Raw genomic sequence first — 19,839 nt, forward strand, 5'->3', positions numbered from 1 at the left:
TTTCAAAAGCTACAAAAAGCGACCGCCTTAGTGAACCTCCCGTGTCTCGCTCTACCTCCAACTTTGGAGGCGCATTTTTCTGCGTCCACAAGCATTTTGCGCCTAAGACGAGCTTTTTACAACCAAGAGAAAGCCAAATTATTTTTTGGGTAAACTATAAGGATGATCATTTACGTTTTATTTTTGTGCACTTTTGCTCATCAAATTCAGAAAATATAAGTTTTGGTCATTTACGTAATCATTTTATTCATTGAAACGTTGAATGTTGTTGAATTGATGATGTATCACGTTAATAAAAATGTTAAAATTTCTTTTACCCTTAACTTTAAATAAAACATTAATTATGAGTCTTTTGTAAATCTAAAAAAGTTTAGGGATAAGTTTTAATTTATCCCATTTTTAATATGTTTTTATTCAACGCACTTTGTTGAACCATAGGCATCTTCCCCGTCGCCGGTCAATCGGACTTTCAGCAAAGAAATCCATGCTGAGGAAAGAAAAAGAACTTATCCAAAAATTCGTTTGTCGATCATCTTCCACCCAAGATAGGCAAAGAAAAAGACAACCGATAAAAAATGGAAAAGAAACCCGATAACTTAAGAATAACTGTGTCGAGGTAACATGAATATCAACAGCGACAATTAACCTTTTTTATTAATGTGCATATCTTCAACTTAACGACAATTAACCTTTCGGTGACCAAAACTTATATTTTTTGAATTTGATGAGCAAAAGTGGATAGAAATGAAACGTAACTGATCATTCATGTAGTTTACCCTTAGTTTTTTTTTTTAAATTTCAGGGACCTATTTATTTTTAAAATAAATAAAAAAATATATTAAATTTAAATTTAAATATAAAAATATTCAAATATTTAAAATATTAAGTATTAAAAAATTAAAATTAAAAATTCAATTACTAAAAATTAAAATATATCTATTTAAAATATTATTAAAAATTAAAAAAAAATTAAATGCATATCATGACTTATAAAATGATAACTTATAAATTTTAAAAAAATCAATTTTTTTTTAAAAAACGTATATTATATATAATAGTCTTAATATACTTTTTAGTGTCTAAATTATATCTCAAATTGATTTTTGGTGCAATATTTTTTTAAAAAAAATATGTGTCTAACGTTTTCTTCATTACTATTTTAGATGCCCGGGTGTTACCACCGTTAAAAACTCTGTTAAATGGCATATGCCACGTTTTGATAATTTTAAAAAAAATATTTAAAAATTAAAAATATTTTTTATTCAAAAACAGCCTACGACGTCATCCCCCTCTCCCTTCGCTTGTTCTCCTTTCTCTCCCTCCCCTACAACTTTCTCAAAAGTTTGTCCAATAGGATTCAAATGGACGACTGCCACGATTGACCAAATGGAAAATGACCAACTGCCACATCTGATCAAATGGCTGATTACCGTAATCGATCTAAGGAATTTTTAGAGATTCAATTAAAACAAAATCTTACATTTACACCGTTGTTGGGTGTTTGACCAATTGCGAAAGTATAAGAGTTTTGGTCATGGGTGGTTGGTCGATCTCACGTTGTTGGATGTTCGGATGATTGACAACGTTAGTGGCGATCGGCGGTGACAAAGGGATTAAAATTAAGTTTATATAATAATATATACATATAATATATTGTTATATCATCAACGCTTATTCAAAAATTTGGTAAGTTACTCGCATCAATATACAAATTTCTTCATATTTCACATATTTTTAAGCACCATTGTATATACTAGCTTATTATATGATGTGCAAGGATTTTGAATAGTCCTCAAATTATTCGAAATATGATTAGATGTATGTATTGATACAAAAAACTTATTATTTTTCCTAATTATATTTAGATACAAATTTTATAAGTTTCAACTAATCCAGTAAGAATATTTTGTATGGCTGTTGATAATATTATTATATGTTGCATGTATATATTATGAATAATATATATTTTTAAATATTTTTAATAATTTATAAATTATCATTTTATAACTTATTATATATATTTAATTTCTTTTTAAAAATGGTAATTCTAATATATATTTATTATTTAGTAATTTAATTTTTATTTTAAATATTTTTATATTTTTAATATTTAAAATTTAAAATTTTCAATATTTTTATATTTAAAAATAAATTTAAGATAGTTTTTATTTTTTCAAAAAAAATAAATAAGTCCTTGAACATTTAAAAAACCAATTCGACCATGAACAAGACCAAAAAATCAATTTAACCTATGTAACATGTTATCTGCCACCGTAGGCTGCCACATTAGTATTGTGAACTACCATGTCAGTCAGAATCATGAATTGTCACGTCAACACTGTAATGGTTAACAATAGAAAACATTGGTCAAAGGAATACATTGAGTTTGTTTTCTAAGTTGAAATGCCACATTAGGTAAAAAATAATAATTCAATACAAGAGCCTTAGATATCTTTTAACCATTTAAAAGAAAAACTTCACATTTTTTAAATTGAAATAACATTCTTTTAAAGTAATATTTATCTATAATTTTAAAAAATTTAATAATAAATTTAATTATCAATATTAATTTATTTTTATTAGTTCTAGTTTTTAGTTAAGTTAAACACTTTACATTTTATTTTAGTCAAATTATTCTAATTTTAACGGAACGAATGATATATGATAAACTTTTGATAATATTAATATGATAGTTCGTGTGAAAATCTACATATATTAAGGGGTTGTTTGATTAAATTAGAATGATTAAGCGCTGAATGATTCAATGGCCTGAATGATTCAAAGGCTCTGTATGAATTAGCTCTGAATGTGACATGTTGTTTGATAATGGTTCTGAATCATTCAGAATGTACTTTAATGTTGAATCATTCAGTAGTGTTTTGCTGAATCATTCAGCACAGTCTTCATTCAAATGTGAGAATCAAACACACTGAATGTTGAACGGTCCAGCATTCAGCAGTAAACAAACATCCCCAAGTAATTAATGGTAAAGGTACTACAAATGTAAGGAGTTGTTGTTATTCTGTAAACATTGTTACCTCTTTTACTTAATATCATTTTTTATAAAAACAAATTAATTTTCCTTAAAAAAAGGTTAATGGCTCAACTAAGCTAAAAAAAACAAGAATCAACTTAACAACAAGTATAAAAGTTGAGGACTAAGTTTCTCATTATACCTTTTAAAAATATTATAGGATTAACTAGACGTGAACCTTTAATGATACGGCCTCTCCTATTTATATACACATCCATTTAGTCTTTCTAAATCTAATTTTATCTATTAAAAAAATCCTCGTTTTGATTATAAAATTAATATCAAACAGGTAAAAATAAAAAAATTATAGTAAAAACGATGGTTTCAAACCAATAGTAAAAGCTAGAACTTTTAATTTTTTTCATTTTAAACTTTATATTTGGAAGAAAATTATAATTTTACTCTTATTAATGTACGTGCTCCACTCAATTATATATTTATATTTTTTAATAATTTAATATTAACAAACTTAAAAAATAATTTATTTTAATTAATTAAATAAAAATAAAATTCATGATTTATATATTAAAATTTACTTTAATTTGCAAGCACTATTATATTTTTGTAATATTTTTTTGTCAAAGTATTTAAATTATTATTTTGTAATAATTTTATATTCACATATTAAAAAGTATTGTCAATATATTTTTTAATAAAATATTTCATTTATAAAAATATTCTTAATAAGTTATCTTAAAATATTTTTATACTTTTATTATAGTTTAAATTGATATATTTTATATATCATAATATTAATAAATAAAAATATAATTTAAATTCTATAATTTTGATTTATAATTTAATGTCTATAAAAACATTTTATCCTTTTAAACTTAATTTTTAACAACAATTTTAAATAACTAAATTTTAAACTATACTTTTAAACATTAATCTAAAACTTTTTTTACCGTATTTTTAAAAGTGACTTGAGCATGTCAAACGGGTCTTAACCAACTTCAAAAGCACTGTGATTTATGGCAACGGCGTTCAAAGCTCCGTGTTTGGTGAAACAGTGGCAACAGAAACTAGTCCTTAACTGAACCACCAGCCTTTCCTTTCAACCAATTGTTAAAAACCCACTAATATTGCACAATCGATAGCTCTTGTTCGATCTACTCCTCAAATTCCTCAACAAGCTCCCAGGTTTATTGGTTTTCTTTTTTTTACTTTCTTATAACTTCGTGCATGGGTTTTGGATTTTCATTTTCAATAGTAATTCATTGATTGATTGGCATTTCTGGAAATACCCATTTCGTTTATTGTGAAATATTGGTGGGTTTTAAGTTTCTCTTCTTGATCTTCTCGTTTAATGCTTTTTTGAATCTGTTTCTTTGTTCCAAAGTCTAGTGTTCGATTAGTTTTGATGATGAAAAAAGGGTTCAATTTTGTTTCTTTTAGCCTTTTCCTTTTCTGGGTTATAGTTAATTGTTGGTATTAAAACAATGAATTTGACATATTTTCTTATTGATTTTGAATTGTGTTTAGTATTTTTAGTAATGAATTGTATGGTATATACGGTAATGGAATATGCTCATAATCTTTCAAAAACCAAAGCTGTCATGTTATGCTGTAAATATAATTGATTATTGTCTTGGTTATTGTCGCTGTTAAGATTCATCATTGATTTCTTTTGATGGTATCAGGTTCTGGAGGTATACGTGATCAAACGAAAGGTTAGAAGGAACGTAGTCGGTTTTCCGATTCGCATGTTGTCTCTTCTTTGAATTAGTGAAATGGAAAGGGGTAGGGGATTCAATGACTTTGAACTAGAACTGGTTCCTCCAGAAAGACCCGTAGACAGATATGGTTTTATAAAGCAGTGTGTTAATAGCAGTAGCACTAAAGAAGGTTTACCAAGGAGTAGGTTAGTAGCTTATCTTTCCTTTAATTAGTGTGCCTCTTTAAGGTGACATTAGTGTAGCTGTCATTAGGATTTTATACTTTGTGCTAACAAGCATTAATCTGAATTGTGTTTTATGGTGATTAAAATTTTCCAGGGAAGCTAGAAAAGTTAGAAAATGGAGGAAAATGATTGGGGTTGGTGGGAGTGATTGGAAACATTATGTAAGAAGAAAGCCGCATGTCGTCAAAAGGCATATAAGGAAAGGTATTCCTGATTGTTTAAGGGGTCTTGTTTGGCAGTTGATCTCTGGAAGCCGAGACCTTTTGCTGATGAACCCAGGGGTTTATGAGGTATTTCTTTAATTTCGTGTAGGTTTAGACATTCTTTTTTAACAAACCGTGTATTATTTCTGAATGCCATGGCATTTGCTTGACTTTCCTTTCTGACTTAACATGCAATGAAACCTATTTCTGCTAAAATGCACGAAATAACCCTCAGCACTTGGGAACTGTAACATTGTTCCTAGTTTGTAACAAAACTGGGTTTAATGCCAGACTGTGAACTTATTGGAACTGATGGCTGCGAACTTAGAATATAAATTGGAAGGAAAGTTTGTTTTTAATATGATTGGATTAGGTATTATTAGGAAGTTTTTATAGAAGGATGGGATAGTATTGCAGCATTCGAAAATTACTTTTTGTGCCAGTATCATTCACGGTTGTCAATACCATTTGATCAGTTTAATCTTTAGTCTTTCAAGCCGGATTCACTAAATCATTTGGTGAGAATGAGGTCTGATGTCAAAGTAGTGGTTCTTTCAAGTCTACCAAAATATACTTTAATTGAACAATGCCATTTTGTTTAAGGAATACTCTGGTTGAATGCTCTTCAGATTTCTGTGATATAGTCAAGTTCAATCACGTCCGGACCAAACCCTTTCATACATCTTAGAGTACCTAGACAGTGAATTAAACAGTTTCCAAGTGGTCATCTGGGGTTACAAAATTGTTGTGGTTTAAAACAAAAGCCTTTTTAAGAGAATTATGGAACAAGGGTATTGTATTCCGTAAGGTGAGTACTAGAGCATGAACTTAGGATGATCTGAGAATAGTTTTCAGTTTCCCTGTTGTTTCTGGTACGTACATTATTGTTTTGTTTTGAATCATTATGGATGCCAGCCTTGATGTGGATTTTGTAAAAATTAATATTGAAAATTCAGACATCATTGTGAAATACATTTGAATTGGCATTACAGAGGAGAATGACGTCATAATTATTTGGTGTCATTTTATGTAACTTTTGGGTTAATAAAATCTGATTTTTGTCCTTATTCCCCCTCATTGGCTAATGAGGCAAGATTAATATGATGTTGTTTTGATGATAATGAGTTGGATTGCTGGAAATTTTATTCTTTCATTTTATTTTTTTAGGGAGAATTTTTGTTGTTGTTTGGACCAAACTGTTCCCTTATCTTAATGGAGATTTTCCTTTCATTATTTTTTTGGAGGCTTTTTCTTTTAAAATGAAAATGTTCTTTCTCGTTGCACATGTTCTTCACTGATGAAACTTTATGCTGTTGCAGCAACTTGTAGTTTACGAGACATCTGCTTCAGAACTAGACATAATTCGGGATATATCTCGCACCTTCCCCACACATGTTTTCTTTCAACAGAGACATGGACCCGGCCAGAGGTCCCTTTACAATGTTTTGAAGGCATACTCTGTCTTCGATAGAGCTGTCGGCTATGTCCAGGTTTGTCTCATTTTTAGGGGCTCGCATATTCATATATGTTATTGTCTAGGTAGATAATGCTATTGGTTTTTGTTGAAAATGCAGGGAATGGGTTTTTTAGCAGGCCTCTTGCTTCTTTATATGAGCGAAGAGGATGCATTCTGGTTATTGGTTGCCTTTCTAAAAGGAGCTGTTCATGCTCCTATGGAAGGCTTATATCAGGTATTTATAGTATTTAAAACCTATTTTTTCTATCTACGAAGCTGGATGCGCCATTTTTTGTTGTTAATGGTTTATTAGGGACTTACGTCTGGAAAGATTGTTAGTACCAGTTTACCACTCTCTCTTACTCGGGAATTAACATGCATTTATAGCAGTTTATACTAGCTACTGGTGTCGGGGAACTTTTCCTAGATTAATTGTGCAAGGAACTTAAATATTTGGATTATAAAGTGGATTAATTGATTTACATATTTATCTGATCTTTTAGTATGCTTATTGAACATATATATCGGCATTCTTGGTGGACAGCTGAGCATTGTGTTGAAATGAAACTAGTTATATCTGTCTACATTTTAAGAACTAGACTCGACATTCCGGCTTCTTCCCGTGATATATCCTCATGATATTACAATCATATTATTGTATGGTTGATAATCTAGCACATTTGGCATTCTACTCTAGGACAGTACGTAGTAATCTCGACAGGTTTCTCATGGAATAACTTTTTCCAAGGAACAAAAACTGAACAGGATGTCAGCACTGAGAGATGTGCGGTTTCTAGTTCAACCTTTGTAGCCAACTGATTTGGTTCGATCATATTAATATAACTGGAAGTTTTGGTTGAACTTTCTTTAACCACTGGCATTTGGTGCATTTTTCTGTTGAGCAGAGATTTCTATTTAATTAGCATCATCCCATCATTATATTTTCTGTCAGTTCTCTGAAAATTTGTATGCACTTGGTAGGTTGGGCTGCCTCTCGTACAGCAATACTTGTTTCAGTTTGAGCACTTGGTGAGGGAGCACTTGCCAAAGCTGGGTGATCATTTTAGCCGGGAGATGATAAATCCGAGCATGTATGCTAGCCAGTGGTTCATAACCGTTTTCTCGTACTCTTTCCCGTTTCCTTTGGCTCTTCGAATTTGGGATATATTTCTATTTGAGGTTAGTGATTGGAAATACGATATAGGTTCAAGCTGCTGAATAAATTGCAAGGCCTGAAAATTGGTTTTTTGAGTAAAAGAAAATGATTTTCTTCTTTTTATTTTCCAGGGCATCAAGATTGTCTTTAAAGTCGGATTGGCCCTTTTGAAATACTGCCATGACGATTTGGTAAGTAGCTCAAGAACTCTTATTTTCTCGAGATCGAACTAACCATTCTTCTCGAGATCGAACTAACCATTCTTGTTACATTGCTATGATGCTACATTGTTCATCAGATACATTTATCCTGTAACACCCCAATTTAGGGGCTAAATTTAAGAAAATATAAATTGGTGGATTTAATTTGGTATTTTGAAAGAAATAAGGGATTAAATTGTAAGATTTCAAAGTTGACAGACTGTTTTAAGAAGTGCAGGAAGTTCAGTGGCTAAACTCTTGGTTTAGCCATTTTTAATTATGAGATGTTATAAACCCCCATACTCCCGTATGTTTCTGGAAAATTTTCCAGTTTTCCTCTCCCGTTCTCCCTACTTCCAACTCCGATCTACTCGCCGTCCGACCTCCAAACGACAAGCCGAAACAACCATCGTGTTCGTTGTCAACCGAGGAACAAAACCCCTAAACCTTTCGTCGTGAATCATCGCCGTTCGTCGTGAATTTCAGTCGGAAGTATCGTCGGTAATAACTCGGTTTTAGTTGGTTTTTCATCGATTCACGACGATCGGGTCATCCGTTTACGACACCTCCCGAACCATCGTGTTCCTTGTGCCGTTCCGAGTCCACCGGTGTTCTCCTTTTTCTCCGGCGGCGGCGGCGCGTTGGGAGGTGAACCGGTCAAACTTCCCGATTTGTTGAAATCGAGCTCTCCGCCGTTCAAAATTGTGAACCTAGCTTTGTAAGTATCTCGAAATCGCTCAAAATAATTTTTAGAAATTTTTCCGGGATTTTATCACTGTTCACGCGCCCCCACGCGCCGCCACTGCGCGTGGGGAAGGGAAAAGTGACCGGTTTGACCGGTTTTGGAACTGTTTTGACCGGTTTGACCGGTCACAACCCGACCCGACCCGTTTACCCGACCCGTTGACCCGACCCGACCCGTTGACCGGAGTTGACCACTGTTGACCAAAACTTTGACCGGCTTTGATCGGGCATTAAACGACCTTTGACTTCGACCGAGTATACCTATCCTGACATTTTTCGACGTTCCAAATCCGATTCCGCTGTCCGTTTTTCGAAATTCGAACCCGAATGCCTCGAAATTGTCAGTCAAACCCGTTGACTTTGATTTTGACCGAAAATTCCAAATTTTCGAAAAGTCATATTTTATGCTTTCGACGTCCTGAATCCTAATCCGAAGTCCGTTTCACCAAATTCGAACCCGGTAAGCCGTCTTTCACTAATTTATCACCCGATTCGATCCGTTTATCGTAATTAAGCTCCGTTTCTGATATAATTTATGTTGATATGTATCTGAGGAATTATTGGAAGTTGAATTGAAGATCAAAGGCGTTCGAATGGAATTTTTATGGTCGATCAGTATTGCACGGAAATCGAGGTAATACTTTACTACCTCTTTATGCTTTATAGAACATGTTGGTATTGGTAAATGCATGAATGAAAATGTTTGGTCTCATATGTGTAATTAATGAAGTTCTACACTCGATCTGAATACGGTAAAAAGGTTCAGTAATTGATTATGGTTCAGATGACTTTTATAAGAAATTAAGGGATTGCTAGAATTAAATTACAAGTTATGTGCTTAGTGGTAAAGAAATCAACCTGGATCTGTAACTTATAATTTATTTCATCAAAGGTTAAATGTTAAAGGCATTTGGATGTGAATTTATAAAAATACTCCGGTAGGGTAAAATTACGAAAATACCCTTGTGTTATAAAAAGACAAGATTAGAATATGGAAGTTAGATAAGAGGATTTTACAGACATATTGATCTGATAAAAATATTGATGTGCATAAGAAATGATAGTTATACGTAGACATTATGGTTAAGATACTAGAAGTGTGTTAAGGGAATTATTTCAAGATCAGAGATTGTTCAAGAAAGCAATTAATCATAGGATCTCTAAATTATATTATTTTCGTTAAGAGCTAATATCGAACTTATCTGGTTAAGAAATTACGGAAATGCCCTTAAGAGGTAGAATAGTCTGAGATGACTCTGAATGAGAAAATACTTAGAGGATTCGTACTTAACTCGATTAAGTACGGATTTAATTGTTAAGATCCCGACTTAGTGCAGGAAAATTCATGATATTCCGTTTGTAAAATCTGAGAAGGCATTTGACCCGAAAATATCCGAGAAATGAGTAAATACATGAAGAATAATTTATCGGGGGTATTCTGCTGTCAGAATTATTCGAAAGGACTGAAACAAATAATGATATTGAATTAAATAATAAGATCGGATGGAGGAAAAAGATATAAATTGGAATTAAATAATAAGACCGAATGGAGGAAAAATATTGAAATACCGTGGATCTGTAAAATGACAAAAATACCCCTGTAATGGAAATGACTCAAGAATGTCACCAAGCTCAGGAATGATTGGATATCCTCGAGCTCTGAAATGAATGGAATAAAACTGAACATCAAAATTACCAAAATACTCTTATGGCCTAAATTAAGTAAATGTCTTGGATTAATTAAGGAATCCAAGTAAGATAAGTATTGGACTACCTTTAAAGGTAATGGAAAACAATTTAAGTGAATAGATCAACCCTAAAGCTATGTCAATACCTGAATAACATAGATATTACTGGAACATGTGTTCATCTTCTCAAGTTTGGCTCGATGATAAATTTTGGAAGTATTCAGCTCAGCTCTAGATCGTATTCAGTACTAAGAATTGGACGTTTGTTCGACAAATCAACCATGAAGACCAAATTGAATGGAATGGAAGTACAACATGTATCTGAAATTCAGGAACGTTTGAATTACTCTGGAAAACCTGAAGTAACTGGAATGGACATGACTGCTAAATGAACTAGGTAACCTCAATGACTGAGGATTTAATAAGTGATTTGGATAAGTTTGGAAACTCTGATGAGTTTACGTAGTGTACAATTAAAATGTGTTATGAACAAATTAATCAAGTACGTCAGCATTTCATGATATTGTGGAAGCGTGGAAATGAAATAAAGACATTGGAAGATTTATTCAGCGATAATTCCGAAAATTGTCTACGGACAAGAATTTGTGGTATTAAAGAGTAAATACCCTAGAAGGAAAATGAATTGACCAGTCGACATAGATTGTTAAGGTTCTGAATCTTCGTTCTCGAGTTGTTCGATTATCCGATCAATCGACATGGATGTAAAGGATTCTGAATACTCTTCTGATTACGTACAGCTTCTGAAAACTGTCAGAATAAGATAATATCCTGATAATTCACATTCTGAATAACTGATGATTTTGTCAGTTAATGAACTCTTCCAATAGTGATTCTAAATTCCGATATCCTATCGGTATACTGAATATTCGTGTTTCTCTACCTGTTAAGATTATCCAATACCTATGAATAATATCTGTAAACTCTGGTGTGTTCCCTAATCATATAAATATTTTATCTGATTTCCGACTTGAATTCTGTTATGATACCTGACCTGGATTCTGATCTGATATTGACATGGATTCTGATCTGATACATGACCTGGATTCTGATATGATACTTGACTTGAATTATGTTTTGATTTTTGATATATCCGTTTACGGACGGAACATGTTTTATTGGGGGGTATTGTTGGAGGAAGATTACTTGGAGGTTCCTCGGCTGTGTGCTCAGGGCCTTACTTATCGGTTCCTCGGCTGTGTGCTCAGGGCCTTACTGTTAGTGACGGGGTTGTATGGTTCTGGGGAACCTATACATTTTGTTCGTGACGGATGGGGGTATATATATATGTGTTTTAAAAAAATCTGAAAAGTTACATGATTTTTGGGAACACACTAGAAAACCTATTCTGATCTCCTGAACTCAGTCATCTGAAATATTTCTCTGAACTGAAAGCTCATTGCCCGTTACCATCTGAAATATCAGTAGGATCTCTGCTCAGCATAAAAATATGTAAATGTTCGGAAACAATAAGGAAATAAATATTTATCTGTATCTGCACGTTTTTAAGCATCATCTGGTAGTTCTGTATTACTGAGCTTTTCGAAGCTCATTCTATTACTCACCTTTTCAGGTTAAAAGAATTGTACCAGAGCATCTATCGACTTCAGTAAGGGAGTTCTTCCGGCGTTGTTGCAGAGTATGGTACATGTGATTAGGGAGCATGTAATTGTATTTTGATTTATATACGAGTCTGGAAATATGTTTTATTTTTAAATAGTGACAAATGATTTTATAAGTTTACATGTTCGGATAAAAAGATTTAAATTTTCCGCTATTTTTACAGTGGGTCGCTCCGGTGGCCCTAATGTGACTTCCCGGATTGGATCAGGCTACCCGCATCAGTCTGGGGGGTTACATTTAGTGGTATCAGAGCTATGGTTTGAGTCAAAATTTTCAAGTTAGACCGGCCGGTCAAATGTCAAAATATGTCTGATCAGTACATGCCCCTAGACTGCAATCGTACCTCTCTGAGCCGGAACTCCAGGGCCGAGTCTCTATCTGTATTGAGTAAACCAAAGTTTCTATCTGCTAAGGCTATACTTGTACAGAAAGGAATACCAGTAACATCTATATAAACGCTGTAAAGTAACTCATGAGCCATGTGAGAGTTATTCATCTGAGAATTTCTGACTCGACTCCGGAAATGAAATTGAGATATGTTGCTGCTCTACGAGCCTATTCACGTATCCAATGCTGAATTGATTTCACAAGAATAAAGTTGTTCTGATTATTTACTTGGAGCGAGTGAGAATTCTGAAGAGATTGATTACTCGAGAAAATTTTAAATTCTTTTATTGAAATAAGGAAAATTTATGATAAGAATGTATGCTCAGCTGGTTAAGGATAAGTGGAGGAATCGTACTTTTATAAAAGCTATTGATAGATTTGAAAGAACTGATGGAAGTTTCATTTATGCAATTATGTGACATGAATGAATTTCGATGACGAAATTTTTTTAAGGAGGGGAGAATTGTAACACCCCAATTTAGGGGCTAAATTTAAGAAAATATAAATTGGTGGATTTAATTTGGTATTTTGAAAGAAATAAGGGATTAAATTGTAAGATTTCAAAGTTGACAGACCGTTTTAAGAAGTGCAGGAAGTTCAGTGGCTAAACTCTTGGTTTAGTCATTTTTAATTATGAGATGTTATAAACCCCCCATACTCCCGTATGTTTCTGGAAAATTTTCCAGTTTTCCTCTCCCGTTCTCCCTACTTCCAACTCCGATCTACTCGCCGTCCGACCTCCAAACGACAAGCCGAAACAACCATCGTGTTCGTTGTCAACCGAGGAACAAAACCCCTCAAACCTTTCGTCGTGAATCATCGCCGTTCGTCGTGAATTTCAGTCGGAAGTATCGTCGGTAATAACTCGGTTTTAGTTGGTTTTTCATCGATTCACGACGATCGGGTTATCCGTTTACAACACCTCCCGAACCATCGTGTTCCTTGTGCCGTTCCGAGTCCACCGGTGTTCTCCTTTTTCTCCGGCGGCGGCGGCGCGTTGGGAGGTGAACCGGTCAAACTTCCCGATTTGTTGAAATCGAGCTCTCTGCCGTTCAAAATTGTGAACCGAGCTTTGTAAGTATCTCGAAATCGCTCAAAATAATTTTTAGAAATTTTTCCGGGATTTTATCACTGTTCACGCGCCCCCACGCGCCGCCACTGCGCGTGGGGAAGGGAAAAGTGACCGGTTTGACCGGTTTTGGAACTGTTTTGACCGGTTTGACCGGTTTTGGAACTGTTTTGACCGGTTCGACCGGTCACAACCCGACCCGACCCGTTTACCCGACCCGTTGACCCGACCCGTTGACCGTTGACCGGAGTTGACCACTGTTGACCAAAACTTTGACCGGCTTTGATCGGGCATTAAACGACCTTTGACTTCGACCGAGTATACCTATCCTGACATTTTTCGACGTTCCAAATCCGATTCCGCTGTCCGTTTTTCGAAATTCGAACCCGAAGGCCTCGAAATTGTCAGTCAAACCCGTTGACTTTGATTTTGACCGAAAATTCCAAATTTCCGAAAAGTCATATTTTATGCTTTCGACGTCCTGAATCCGAATCCGAAGTCCGTTTCACCAAATTCGAACCCGGTAAGCCGTCTTTCACTAATTTATCACCCGATTCGATCCGTTTATCGTAATTAAGCTCCGTTTCTGATATAATTTATGTTGATATGTATCTGAGGAATTATTGGAAGTTGAATTGAAGATCAAAGGCGTTCGAATGAAATTTTTATGGTCGATCAGTATTGCACGGAAATCGAGGTAATACTTTACTACCTCTTTATGCTTTATAGAACATGTTGGTATTGGTAAATGCATGAATGAAAATGTTTGGTCTCATATGTGTAATTAATGAAGTTCTACACTCGATCTGAATACGGTAAAAAGGTTCAGTAATTGATTATGGTTCAGATGACTTTTATAAGAAATTAAGGGATTGCTAGAATTAAATTACAAGTTATGTGCTTAGTGGTAAAGAAATCAACCTGGATCTGTAACTTATAATTTATTTCATCAAAGGTTAAATGTTAAAGGCATTTGGATGTGAATTTATAAAAATACTCCGGTAGGGTAAAATTACGAAAATACCCTTGTGTTATAAAAAGACAAGATTGGAATATGGAAGTTAGATAAGAGGATTTTACAGACATATTGATCTGATAAAAATATTGATGTGCATAAGAAATGATAGTTATACGTAGACATTATGGATAACCGGTTTTTAACCCCAAGAGGGTTTATGCAAGATACTAGAAGTGTGTTAAGGGAATTATTTCAAGATCAGAGATTGTTCAAGAAAGCAATTAATCATAGGATCTCTAAATTATATTATTTTCGTTAAGAGCTAATATCGAACTTATCTGGTTAAGAAATTACGGAAATGCCCTTAAGAGGTAGAATAGTCTGAGATGACTCTGAATGAGAAAATACTTAGAGGATTCGTACTTAACTCGATTAAGTACGAATTTAATTGTTAAGATCCCGACTTAGTGCAGGAAAATTCATGATATTCCGTTTGTAAAATCTGAGAAGGCACTTGACCCGAAAATATCCGAGAAATGAGTAAATACCTGAAGAATAATTTATCGGGGGTATTCTGCTGTCAGAATTATTCGAAAGGACTGAAACAAATAATGATATTGAATTAAATAATAAGATCGGATGGAGGAAAAAGATATAAATTGGAATTAAATAATAAGACCGAATGGAGGAAAAATATTGAAATACCGTGGATCTGTAAAATGACAAAAATACCCCTGTAATGGAAATGACTCAAGAATGTCACCAAGCTCAGGAATGATTGGATATCCTCGAGCTCTGAAATGAATGGAATAAAACTGAACATCAAAATTACCAAAATACTCTTATGGCCTAAATTAAGTAAATGTCTTGGATTAATTAAGGAATCCAAGTAAGATAAGTATTGGACTACCTTTAAAGGTAATGGAAAACAATTTAAGTGAATAGATCAACCCTAAAGCTATGTCAATATCTGAATAACATAGATATTACTGGAACATGTGTTCATCTTCTCAAGTTTGGCTCGATGATAAATTTTGGAAGTATTCAGCTCAGCTCTAGATCGTATTCAGTACTAAGAATTGGACGTTTGTTCGACAAATCAACCATGAAGACCAAATTGAATGGAATGGAAGTACAACATGTATCTGAAATTCAGGAACGTTTGAATTACTCTGGAAAATCCTGAAGTAACTGGAATGGACATGACTGCTAAATGAACTAGGTAACCTCAATGACTGAGGATTTAATAAGTGATTTGGATAAGTTTGGAAACTCTGATGAGTTTACGTAGTGTACAATTAAAATGTGTTATGAACAAATTAATCAAGTACGTCAGCATTTCATGATATTGTGGAAGCGTGGAAATGAAATAAAGACATTGGAAGATTTATTCAGCGATAATTCCGAAAATGGTCTACGGACAAGAATTTGTGGTATTAAAGAGTAAATACCCTAGAAGGAAAATGAATTGACCAGTCGACATAGATTGTTAAGGTTCTGAATCTTCGTTCTCGAGTTGTTCGATTATCCGATCAATCGACATGGATGTAAAGGATTCTGAATACTCTTTTGATTACGTACAGCTTCTGAAAACTGTCAGAATAAGATAATATCCTGATAATTCACATTCTGAATAACTGATGATTTTGTCAGTTAATGAACTCTTCCAATAGTGATTCTAAATTCCGATATCCTATCGGTATATTGAATATTCGTGTTTCTCTACCTGTTAAGATTATCCAATACCTATGAATAATATCTGTAAACTCTGGTGTGTTCCCTAATCATATAAATATTTTATCTGATTTCCGACTTGAATTCTGTTATGATACCTGACCTGGATTCTGATCTGATATTGACATGGATTCTGATCTGATACATGACCTGGATTCTGATATGATACTTGACTTGAATTATGTTTTGATTTTTGATATATCCGTTTACGGACGGAACATGTTTTATTGGGGGGTATTGTTGGAGGAAGATTACTTGGAGGTTCCTCGGCTGTGTGCTCAGGGCCTTACTTATCGGTTCCTCGGCTGTGTGCTCAGGGCCTTACTGTTAGTGACGGGGTTGTATGGTTCTGGGGAACCTATACATTTTGTTCGTGACGGATGGGGGTATATATATATGTGTTTTAAAAAAATCTGAAAAGTTACATGATTTTTGGGAACACACTAGAAAACCTATTCTGATCTCCTGATCTCAGTCATCTGAAATATTTCTCTGAACTGAAAGCTCATTGTCCGTTACCACCTGAAATATCAGTAGGATCTCTGCTCAGCATAAAAATATGTAAATGTTCGGAAACAATAAGGAAATAAATATTTATCTGTATCTGCACGTTTTTAAGCATCATCTGGTAGTTCTGTATTACTGAGCTTTTCGAAGCTCATTCTATTACTCACCTTTTCAGGTTAAAAGAATTGTACCAGAGCATCTATCGACTTCAGTAAGGGAGTTCTTCCGGCGTTGTTGCAGAGTATGGTACATGTGATTAGGGAGCATGTAATTGTATTTTGATTTATATACGAGTCTGGAAATATGTTTTATTTTTAAATAGTGACAAATGATTTTATAAGTTTACATGTTCGGATAAAAAGATTTAAATTTTCCGCTATTTTTACAGTGGGTCGCTCCGGTGGCCCTAATGTGACTTCCCGGATTGGATCGGGCTACCCGCATCAGTCTGGGGGGGTTACATATCCTTTGAGAAACTCGTTCATGGTTTGCGTAACTTCCCGGAGGATGCAATGAACCCGGATATATTACTGCCGATGGCTTATTCGATCAAGGTTCCGTGTCTCTCAAACACATATTTATGGCATTAAGTACTTCAAATTTCTCCATTCCATCCATTTTCAAGATCCCCGTGCATCTTTCTTGTGCCACTATGCTCTCTCAGCGTTGCTAACCGTTTGTATGGCATCTGTTGGTGATCAGGTATCCCGGAGCTTATCAGAATCGAAAATCGAGTACGAGAAGAAACACGGAAAGGCCAAGGCAAGAATCGAAGCATAAACGACAGTCTACCTGTACATTCTTATTCTCACTGTTTTGCAAAAGAAGCACAAGGCAAATTTCAATTTCTGGTTCCTCTCCCATGTGTAGCAATTATCCTCAATATGCTTCTTTTCTGGTCTCTTTTAACTTTATTTTCATGAGATTATATGCATCAAATTGTCGACAAATCCATATTACGTGATCTTTTTCTTGTTTTAAGATTAAATAATAATGCCTCTTTAAAGTGTTTTTTTTATCCCGAGGATGATATCCTCAAACTTATATTTAAGGGTAAATTACCTGATTGGTCACTCAACCATTATTAATGGATTAAACAAGGACATGCCAAAAACTTGTAATATCTAACGGTTTCTTTGCTTTCTAAAAAATATGCTGTTAGTATCATATTATGCTTTACCAAATAATTTATACATCTTTTTATTAGCATTAACGGATGTACATTGTACATAATTTTATTTTAATGATTTATTTATGAGTTAATTACATCATATATCCCCAAACTGTGATCCTCATTTCAAATTAGTCTTTAAACTTTTAAAAATTTCAATTACCTCCTTAAACTATGACTCTCATTCTAAATTATTCCTTAAGATTTTGAAATTTCCAAATTTCATCCCCTGACTATGAAACTCATTCTAATTTGGTCCTTAAACTTTTAGATCTTCCAAATTCATCCAAATATGTAATACATTTCAACCATAGCTTAACCTAAATTTTAATTTTTTTCAAACATATAATAATACAACTTGGCCTAATGATTTTATTAACAAGAGATGTGATTAGTATGTACATATAATTTAGGATAAAATTGAAATAATCAAAACATTTGGGGACCAACTTAGAATGAAGATCATAGTTTGGGGATGAAAATGAAATGTTCAAAGTTTGAGGACCAATTTAAAATGATAATCATAGTTTAAATATGAAATCGAGATATTTAAAAGTTTAAGGACTAATTTGAAATGAGAGTCATAGATTGGGGGTGTATGATGCAATTAACTCTTTATTTAAAGATTGATGTTTACGGTCACAATTTGATTAATAATTTGTATTTGATCCAAGAATTTGCTTATTTTAGGATTTATACTCTATATGCTCAATTTCGTAGTTCTTTTACATATTCTATTTTTAGAACTCGGTTCACGTGTTGACTTTTAAATCAATTTAGTACATCCATAATTGAGTCCTTCGGAAAAATATTAATTATTTTCATAATATTATTTGACTGGTATGTTTAGAATGATTTATTTACATGTTAGTTCACATATTTATTTGTGTAAGAATGATGACTAAATGTGTAATTATACAGATTTACTTAATTATCACATCAGTATTTCCGACAGTGGCTTGATTGGAATTATTATAATAGTTTAGTGATTTAATTAACAAAATCCATATTTAAATGGTTAAAATAAAACTATCTCTATTGTTTAGTGGCTATAAGTGTAATTTACCTATTGAAATAAGTGAAGGGTCATTTTCAGGTGAGGACCAGTAAGTTGTTTTGGGCCCAAATCCAGCATTAATATAAGGCGTCGAATGGAAAGGAAGAGAACCGAAGCAATTAAAGACAATTAAGGGAGACAACTCATCCATTTATAAATTATAACATATTATTTTTTTTATTTATGATTATTTTCAAGAAAGCCCCCTGAACTATAACAATTTTCAATACCATACCTATATTTAAAATCTAAAGTAGTATTTGTGTTCAATTTTAAATCTAAATAAATACACGTACATTTGTAAAAAATATGCTCAAACTATAATCATATAAAAAGAAGAACATTTCTTTTACCATCAAAATTGTTCTTTGAATTCTCAATAAATAAATAGATATCTTATTTGCACGAACCAAACTATCTCGATGATGAAAGAATTATTGTTATTTCTTGAGATCTCGAGTTCGAGTATCAGAAATGTCAAGGGTGTGAGCTTTCAATGTCAAATACTTGAGAGTTATATTTGAACAGATATTACCTTGTACTTACCCTAGATTAATAAAAAAAGATGTATTATTTTTTCAAAATCATATCTAATGTTACGTTTAGGTTCCATTTTGGTCACTCATCGTGAAAAAATTAGCAGTGATATTGACTTGTGACCCTAAGATAATATCATGTCATTATTGAAAAACAAAAAAATTATCACATCGGTAGTTCTATTTTTTTTGGTTAACGACGGGTGACCAAAGCATAATCAAAACGTAATGTTAGGTATAATTAAAAAAAGATAGTTGAGTGACCAAAATAAAATCAATGTGATAAATGATGACAATATATTGAAAAAGAAAAAAATTATCACATCGGTAGTTTTATTTATTTTTTGTTAACGACGGGTGACCAAAACATAATCAAAACATAATGTTAGGTATAA

General features: G+C 33.2%; 1 protein-coding gene across 1 annotated transcript; it reads left to right on the forward strand.

Annotated features, from left to right (window-relative positions):
* The first annotated feature begins 4,064 nt into the window (after window positions 1-4,064).
* Window positions 4,065-8,080, forward strand: LOC120129718 (EVI5-like protein). The gene is made up of 8 exons (XM_039147156.1): window positions 4,065-4,177; window positions 4,678-4,898; window positions 5,032-5,227; window positions 6,460-6,630; window positions 6,715-6,831; window positions 7,578-7,775; window positions 7,884-7,943; window positions 8,051-8,080. The coding sequence occupies exons 2-8, from the start codon at window positions 4,768-4,770 to the stop codon at window positions 8,078-8,080; spliced, it is 903 nt and encodes a 300-aa protein (XP_039003087.1). The 5' UTR covers window positions 4,065-4,177; window positions 4,678-4,767.
* Window positions 8,081-19,839: the final 11,759 nt, after the last annotated feature.

This window comes from Hibiscus syriacus, unplaced genomic scaffold (assembly GCF_006381635.1).
Source record: "Hibiscus syriacus cultivar Baekdansim isolate YM2019G1 unplaced genomic scaffold, ASM638163v2 tig00110503_pilon, whole genome shotgun sequence".
Lineage (NCBI taxonomy): Eukaryota > Viridiplantae > Streptophyta > Magnoliopsida > Malvales > Malvaceae > Hibiscus > Hibiscus syriacus.